Source organism: Quercus robur, chromosome 3, assembly GCF_932294415.1.
Source record: "Quercus robur chromosome 3, dhQueRobu3.1, whole genome shotgun sequence".
In the NCBI taxonomy this organism is placed as follows: domain Eukaryota; kingdom Viridiplantae; phylum Streptophyta; class Magnoliopsida; order Fagales; family Fagaceae; genus Quercus; species Quercus robur.
Genome location: NC_065536.1, coordinates 9,455,576 through 9,463,865, shown reverse-complemented (window position 1 = coordinate 9,463,865; position 8,290 = coordinate 9,455,576). Strand labels below are relative to the sequence as shown.

The following is an 8,290-nucleotide window of genomic DNA, read 5'->3' as shown; positions in this document are numbered from 1 at the left end:
AGAAAATCATACATTTAAGTGAAAAAAAAAAAAAAAAAAAAAAAAAAAAAAACTAAGCCTTTTGACAAAGGGACAAAATTGTTCTCTTTTGAAATTTGAAGCACAAATTAAAATCCAAATTTTTTAAAAGTGAAAGATTAAAATTGTACCTGCGGAGCAAAAGCATACTTTACACCTTAATCTCTATTATGATGGAAAGATTTTCACACTCTCATATTCTGTACATCTTTTTACTTTTTCTTTTCTTTTAGTCGAAACTGGGTTGTTGATGTGTTTGAAAATTGACAATTTGACATATCACTAGTTTGAAGCCTAACCACTCCCACACAACCAACACACTCATTCAACCCAGATGCGCCCATGGATTTGTGTCTTTCTGACTTGTCCACCTAGCTAGTTCTTTCACATTTAGCCACCAATATAAACATTCCCACCCTCCTCAATTTCTTATCCAGCTTTCTCAATCTTTCTGACAAAGTTCTATCTTCTTCTTCTATTCAAGACCAAACAATCATATTACATTTCTTAGAAACTCCTTACACATTCACAGGGTAAGGCTCTGGCTCAAGCCTTTCACACACATTATCCTGTTGTCTTAGAAATGTTCTTCAATTTATTTGTTATTTCAATTCAATAATTTCTCTATAAGTTTCCAAGTTTTCAATGTTGCTCAGTCTATCAAATTCTTTTACAGTTTGCCTTGCCTCATAGGTATCTTATTCATCAAAATCTGATGAGCATTTTTTAGTTAGCTACTAATGTTAGGAACTTAGCAGAGGTATTTTTTCTAGGAATGAGCCCCTTTATAATTAGCTTTAAAGTCATACATTCCCTTGCATTAAACATGTCTTAAGGGCAGTATACCATATTAATTAGCAGGGTGTCCTTATTTCTTTTATTGTCAAGAAACTAGCACCATGCCCCTTGTTCTCCAGATGGAAGTCTTGGAATCACCATCAATATATATAATTGCTTTCCTAATCTATAACTAATTTTCTCATTCATTGTCAGGTTTGTAAACTTTTTGTACTAAAATATTTTCTTTTCAGAGCATTGGTTTAAGATTCTGGCCATGGAGATTCAAGAAAACCAAAGTGACTCATTGTCAGAGTCTGACAGCACAAGTAGCGCAAGAGTTGGCTATAGTGGCCCTTTAAGTGGTCCATTAGTCTCCAACAAAAGAAACAGCAGCAAGAAGAGTGCAAGATTCAAAGATGAAGAATGCTATGTAGAAATCACACTAGATGTACGCGATGACTCAGTTTCAGTGCAAAACATCAGAGGAGGAGACTCAGAGACTGCATATTTTGCAAGCCAGCTTGAGAAAAGGCCTAATTCACTTGGTTCCCAGCTCTCATTTAAACTTAGGCAAGTATCACAGGAGCTAAAGCGAATGACATCTTCGAAGAGGTTTAACAAATTTGATAGGACCAAGTCTGGGGCTGCTCGTGCCCTTCAAGGCCTAAAATTCATGAGCAAGAATGTGGGAACTGAAGGTTGGTCCCAAGTTGAAGCTCGGTTTGATGAATTGGCTGTCAATGGGACGCTTTCCAAAGCGCGGTTTGGCCAATGTATAGGTATGCAATTGTTTGATTTCTTAGTTTTGCTTATGTTTGTATTTGTTTCTTTTGCGTATATTTTCAATACACCTGTCCTCGCTAGTAAGAATTTGTGTCTAACAATAGACTAAAAGCATCTATATATAGTTACTCTTCAACATGACAAATGTTTCAATCCTAGCACCGATTTTCTAACTCTTAGTCAAACTTCGTACACACCAATCAACCAATTACAAAGTGTAGACATAAGGTATTCACATTTTTTAAATTGATGTCCGGTGTGTATTGAGCCTGGACATTAAGAACATGAGACAATAATTAATTAATCACCTAAAAAGGTAACAAATTTATATTTTTTTGTGTGAATAAAAGTTGCTGACTTATTTTGATCAATATATAATCTCTTCAATAGAATTATAAAAATAAAAAATAAAAAATACATGTGACTCCAAATAGTTGTTGAGTATACATAGTCATTCCTAAAATTTTGAGAGTAGACTTAGTTGGTGTTATAGTTATAATATCTTGAATATGTACTTCTAAAAGAAATTATTATTATTGCTTATAATGACATCGTTTGAATTGAAAATTTCTAATTTAGGCACAATTTTATTTTTGGACTATTAATTTAACCCAAAAGTTGATGAAATTTAGTGTGATTGTGGTCAGGGATGAAAGAGTCGAGCGAGTTTGCAAGCGAATTGTATGATGCATTGGCTCGTCGAAGAGGAATAACATCATCTTCCATAACCAAAGCTGAGCTGCATGAATTTTGGGAACAAATTACTGATCAGAGCTTTGATGCAAGACTGCAAACTTTTTTTGACATGTAAGTTTTTGTCATTCTTTTACAATGCAACTTCTGACCAACACTTCAGTTATGTTCCTATGTATATATAATATGTTGCTATTCTCATTCTTTTTCCTCTTAATTCCTTTTTAGTATTTTATGGATAAAGAGGTACCAATTCAGCTAAGCTAATTGTAATATGTAAATAGAAGATACATTGAATTTATAATATATGTTTTAAGTCAAGCAAAGCATTCGATGCCAACTTTCATGCATTTTGCATGTGCTTTCTATTGTTGTTAAGAATAATGCAACAGACACTATTTTTCTTTCCTCTGATTGTGACAACGGATAATGTTATTTTAATAATTAAGTTGTCTAAACACGCAAACTTTAATGTGGGGCTTAGCATGGTGTCATAGAAGATAGAAATGTGTCTCTTTGTTGATAAGCTTTAAGTTTATCATAGTTCTATGATTAAATATTTGCGCCGGATATTTTGGACAATAATTGACAGGTTTGAACAGGGGATTTTTTTTTTTTTTTTTTTTTTTTTTTGTGCTAAATAATTAACAATAAGTAGACAGAAATATGTGAGAATAATGATTGAAGTCGTGGGTTCCAGTTAGCTCAACTGGTAAAGTCTCTGATGGTTGTATAAGAGATCTGGGGTTCAATCCCCGCCTACACCAAAACTGATTGGTGTCTTGGTCTGATAATAAAGAGCTATTATCAGGAGCGGACGCCATAAGTTGAAACTCTCTCTCAAAAAAAAAAAAAAAAAAATGATTGAAGTCAAATATTAGGGACTTACTGAATTATAAAATTATAGATTCAAATACAATTTCATTTTAAATTAGACTAAAATATTATTTTGGTTTCTAAACTTTATTAAATTTTTTTTTATTCCTAAACTTTAAAAAGTTCTCTTTTTATCCTTAAATTTTGTAAAAAGTTTTTTTTTTAATAGATTAAGACAAAATTAGGGATGAAAAAAAAAATCAATATTTTAATCATGAAAAATAAACTTCAAGTAAAATTTAAGGATAGAAAGTAAAACATTTTCAACAATTTAGGAAGAAAAAAAATGAGTTTTTAAAATAGTATAAAAATGAGTTTTTTAAAGTTTATGGATAAAAAATAAACCTTTAATAAAACTTAAGGATCAAAATAGTATTTTGTCCTTTAAATTATAATTTTTTTTTTGAAGTTACATTTTTTTTCATAAGCACTAGCTAACTCTATCCAAATGCAGGGTCGACAAAAATGCTGACGGTAGAATTACAGAAGAAGAGGTGAAAGAGGTGAGATTATGGAAATTAACATGTAAAAAATGAATTAATTTCATATTTTTACTACAATTAATTATTTGGTAGAGAAAATATAGATGATTGTAAGTTTAATTTGCTTAATTTTCCAGATTATTGCCTTGAGTGCTTCTGCAAATAAGTTGTCAAATATCCAAGACCATGCCGAAGAATATGCTGCCTTGATCATTGAAGAGCTGGACCCAGACAACCTTGGATACATTGAGGTTTGTATCTTATTTTATATAATTACTTTTACCCCAATACCACATGATTTAATTAGAAATGCACGTTGGGCTGAATGAAATGGGCTTAGATAGTTCGGCCAGTCAGAGCTTAGCCCAAAAGAAAGATCATTAGAACAAGTTTAACCCAAATTTTCCGTAGCCTAGGAGCCCAACTTATAATCCACAAATTGAAAATTGAATATAACCTGTTTGGAAGTGAAGAATTAGCCTTTTTTTTTTTCTTTTTTTTTTATGATTTAAAAAAAAATTGATATGAAAACTGTTCACTGAATGTTTCTCCAATAATTTATTTTACACTTTTTTAAGAACCCATTAACCATTGAATGCAAAACTGGCCGAATTACTCATAACAGGGATTAGCTTCCTTAGATTTCAAGCAAATGGGCTGAGTTCACTTTAATTAATTGGGCCAAGTTAGAACTTAGTAACCAAGTCCGAAAGGACCAAAATTTAACCGAAGTTTATGTCTTGCAGCTGTTCAACTTGGAAATGCTACTCCTCCAAGCTCCAACAAAATCAGCCAACAGAGGGGGTGATAGTCGTGTTCTAAGCCAGCTACTGAGCCAAAAGCTAGTCCCAACCAAGGAGCACAACCCCATCAAGCGGTGCTACCGGGGAGTCACCTACTTCGTCGAAGACAATTGGAAGCGGCTTTGGATCATTGCCCTATGGCTTTCAATTTGTGCAGGCCTTTTCACTTGGAAATTCATTCAGTATAAGCATAGGGCCGTGTTTGATGTCATGGGCTATTGTGTCACAACTGCTAAGGGTGCAGCCGAGACCCTTAAGTTCAACATGGCCCTAATTCTTCTACCCGTGTGCAGAAATACCATTACTTGGCTTAGAAGCAAGACCAACTTAGGAATGGTGGTACCTTTTGATGACAATATTAATTTCCATAAGGTACATAATTAATTGGAAACTCTATTGCCTAACTCAATTAAATCAAAACTCAATAAAAATGAGAGCTTACTAAATTTCACCTTTAGTTTTTATTAATTCAAATTAAATTCTTCAGGTAATTGCTTTTGGAATTGCAATTGGAGTTGGGCTACATGTTGGTGCACATTTAACATGTGACTTTCCTAGGCTACTACATGCAACTGATGATGAATACGAGCCAATGAAGCAATTTTTTGGTGAAAAGAGGCCGGATGACTATTGGTGGTTCGTGAAAGGAACCGAGGGTTGGACCGGCGTGATTATGGTGGTGCTTATGGCTATAGCATATATATTAGCCCAACCTTGGTTCCGCCGAAGCAGGCTACACCTCCCAAAAACCCTGAAGAAGCTTACAGGGTTCAATGCCTTCTGGTACTCCCACCACTTATTTGTTATTGTCTATGTCCTGTTTGTAGTGCATGGATACTTCCTCTACCTCTCCAAGAAATGGTACAAAAGGACGGTAAGCATCTCAAATTCTTGTTCCAATTTGGACATGGCCTTTTTCTTTGTGTTGTGGAATTCTTTTTCTCCCAAAATATTATTTCCTAACTTTGATTTGTGCTACATTGTCACAGACATGGATGTATCTGGCTGTCCCAATTATACTCTATGCATGTGAACGCTTGATTCGTGCATTTAGGTCTGGCTATAAAACTGTGCGGATATTAAAGGTACATTTTAATGACACTGACACAATCATCATTTACAAATTCATCAATGAAAATAAATGTGTGGTTTATTTATCTCGACAAGTTGAAGAAATTAAATTTTGTTGCGTATTTTCAGGTTGCAGTTTACCCTGGAAATGTGTTGGCACTGCATATGTCTAAACCTCAAGGCTTTAAATACACTAGTGGACAGTATATATTTGTAAATTGTTCAGCTGTCTCTCCCTTTCAATGGTAATTCAATAGCTACTTCTTATTATTATCATTATCAACATTATTATTATCATTATGATTATAATCGATGATAACATGTTGCATTTCAGGCATCCTTTTTCAATTACTTCAGCCCCAGGAGATGATTATCTAAGCATTCACATACGCACATTGGGTGACTGGACATCACGACTCAAAACTGTTTTCTCCAAGGTTCATTTTCCATAATTTTACCAATCATTCAAGAAAAATGTGTTGTTTTCTATGAGCCTAAAGATTTTCTTTCTTCTTTTATAGGTATGCCAGCCTCCTTCTAGCGACCAAAGTGGCCTTCTAAGAGCCGACATTGGACAAGGCAATAACAAACCAAGGTGATTTTGATATTTTGTTTCAAATATAAACATTTAGTCATTTTAAAATAGTTTTGAAAAATAATTTCTAACTTTTCCTCAATTATGTACTTTTAAAATGTAAATGAACTCTCAATATTGATCATTAATTATGAAATTTTGGAACAAATTAACAGGATGCCAAGACTAAAAGTAGATGGACCCTATGGAGCTCCTGCACAAGACTATAAAATGTATGATGTTCTACTCCTCGTTGGCCTTGGCATTGGTGCCACCCCTTTAATTAGCATCGTTAAAGATGTGCTTAATAATATTAAGCAGCAAGAGGAAATAGATGAAGGAATGGTAGAGAGTGGTGTAAAATCCAATAAGAGAAAACCTTTCGCTACCAAACGAGCTTACTTCTATTGGGTTACTCGCGAGCAAGGCTCATTTGAGTGGTTTAGGGGTGTGATGAATGAGGTAGCAGAAAATGATCGAAATGGGGTAATCGAGCTTCACAATTATTGCACTAGTGTTTATGAAGAAGGAGATGCTCGATCGGCTTTAATCACTATGCTTCAATCGCTACAACATGCTAAAAATGGTGTGGATATTGTCTCGGGCACACGGGTTAAAACCCATTTTGCTAGACCAAATTGGCGTAATGTTTTTAAGCATGTAGCCCTTAAGCACCCCAATGAAAGAGTTGGTAAGTCTTCCATTTATTTACCTCAATCACATGTGATTATTTCTATAATAAAAAAAAATTTAATCTTGAAATTTAAGTTAAGCTGATTGTGTTGTTTCATTTGTTGTAGGGGTCTTTTACTGTGGTGCGCATGGATTGGTTGGGGATCTAAGAAGTCTAGCTCAAGACTTTTCCAGGAAAACCTCCACCAAGTTTGATTTCCATAAAGAAAATTTCTAATTTTGTTCTTTATCCTTTGTTTTAATACATGAAAATGTATTATAATTATAGGTTATGTGTTTATTTTTTTGTTCATAGGTTTAATCCTTTGTTGGGTATACAAGTAATAGAATGGTTTATTCATATAGTAATTTATATTTAATTAATTAATCTTGATACTTAATTATTTCGTTCGCTGGATGTAAATCAGAAAACATGAATTGTATTTGTAAAAGAATAGCAAATATTAAAATTGCTTATTTCGTATTTTCAATGTAGACTTCTCAAATTGTAAATGACATCTTAACCTGTTCATCTGCAGTGTGCTCTCCAATGGTGTGGGTTCAAGTAAACGTACTATATATGGCTCTATCTTTCTAATTAGTTACAAGGAAAAATTCATTCCACAGAAGAAGATGAATTGAACACTATGTATTTCTATAACTAACTCCCAACACAAAGAGAACGGAGGAGATAGAAGGCATTCCTCTACCATTACAATCACAAGCCTAACTAGCAACAAAATTGATAGTAAAATTAGCTCGCCTCTATTACATGAAATGCTTTAAACCAAAAAAAAAAAAAAAAAAACATAACAGAGCATCAGAGATAATACTCAACGCTTAATATTTTAATGACATTTTAAAAGTATCTTTCTCCAAATATAATTCTCGAAAAGCCCTTTAGATAAAAAGTAACCCTTTCTTTTTTCTTTTTTTCTTGTTTTTTTGTTTTTTGAAACTAAAAAAAAGTAACCCTTTCTACTATAACGGGAATTTTGATTTTTCATGTAAGGTAAATTTTAACTTATTTTCTAGCAAAGTTGTTACCGTTCTCATTAGGGATTGACCTAAGAGAGGGCCTGGACCGCCTGGCCCTAAGATTTTTTATTTATTTATTTTTTCTCCATTTTTTACAGTCCTCTTCTTCCAAAACCTTAAGCCCCCCTCCCATCCAATCAATCTAGTCAGCTCAGCCCATCTAACAACTACCCAACCCAAAACACTCAATAAAAACAAAACTTTAAAAAAAAAAAAAATTAAAAAATCATAGCCAAGCTCAGTAGTTAGTACAAAGAAAAAAAATATCATTTTTTGCGTGTGTGTGCTTTAAAAAAAAAAAAAAAATCTTTATTGATTGATGATTGCATTTTAATGTATTAAGAAATAATGATTTTGTGTATTTGTCTTAGCTAATAGTTTGTTAATACAATATGAATGTCTATTTAGATTTTTTTTTTCTTTGGTTGCTTATATTCCAACCCCTAACTTGAAATCTTGAGTTTGTCCCTTGTTCTCATATTTTTTGAAAAATTTTAGAA

At 33.2% G+C, this 8,290-nt stretch overlaps 1 protein-coding gene across 1 annotated transcript; it reads left to right on the top strand.

Annotated features, from left to right (window-relative positions):
• Window positions 1–248: 248 nt before the first annotated feature.
• Window positions 249–7,153, top strand: LOC126716963 (respiratory burst oxidase homolog protein B-like). Its single transcript, XM_050418038.1, has 13 exons — window positions 249–551; window positions 1,050–1,577; window positions 2,229–2,388; window positions 3,605–3,653; window positions 3,770–3,883; window positions 4,379–4,807; window positions 4,923–5,309; window positions 5,425–5,520; window positions 5,636–5,751; window positions 5,841–5,943; window positions 6,028–6,101; window positions 6,257–6,771; window positions 6,881–7,153. Exons 2-13 carry the CDS (start codon window positions 1,073–1,075, stop codon window positions 6,988–6,990), a joined length of 2,658 nt encoding a protein of 885 aa, XP_050273995.1. The 5' UTR covers window positions 249–551; window positions 1,050–1,072; the 3' UTR covers window positions 6,991–7,153.
• Window positions 7,154–8,290: the final 1,137 nt, after the last annotated feature.

What these genes read in the sequence shown, in the direction of transcription:
- LOC126716963 (XM_050418038.1), top strand. Translation starts at nt 1,073, where the DNA reads ATGGAGATTCAAGAAAACCAAAGTGACTCATTGTCAGAGTCTGACAGC. An exon ending in GCGGTTTGGCCAATGTATAG is followed by an intron (nt 1,578 to 2,228) that starts GTATGCAATTGT and finishes GATTGTGGTCAG; the next exon opens with GGATGAAAGAGTCGAGCGAG. An exon ending in AAACTGTGCGGATATTAAAG is followed by an intron (nt 5,521 to 5,635) that starts GTACATTTTAAT and finishes GCGTATTTTCAG; the next exon opens with GTTGCAGTTTACCCTGGAAA.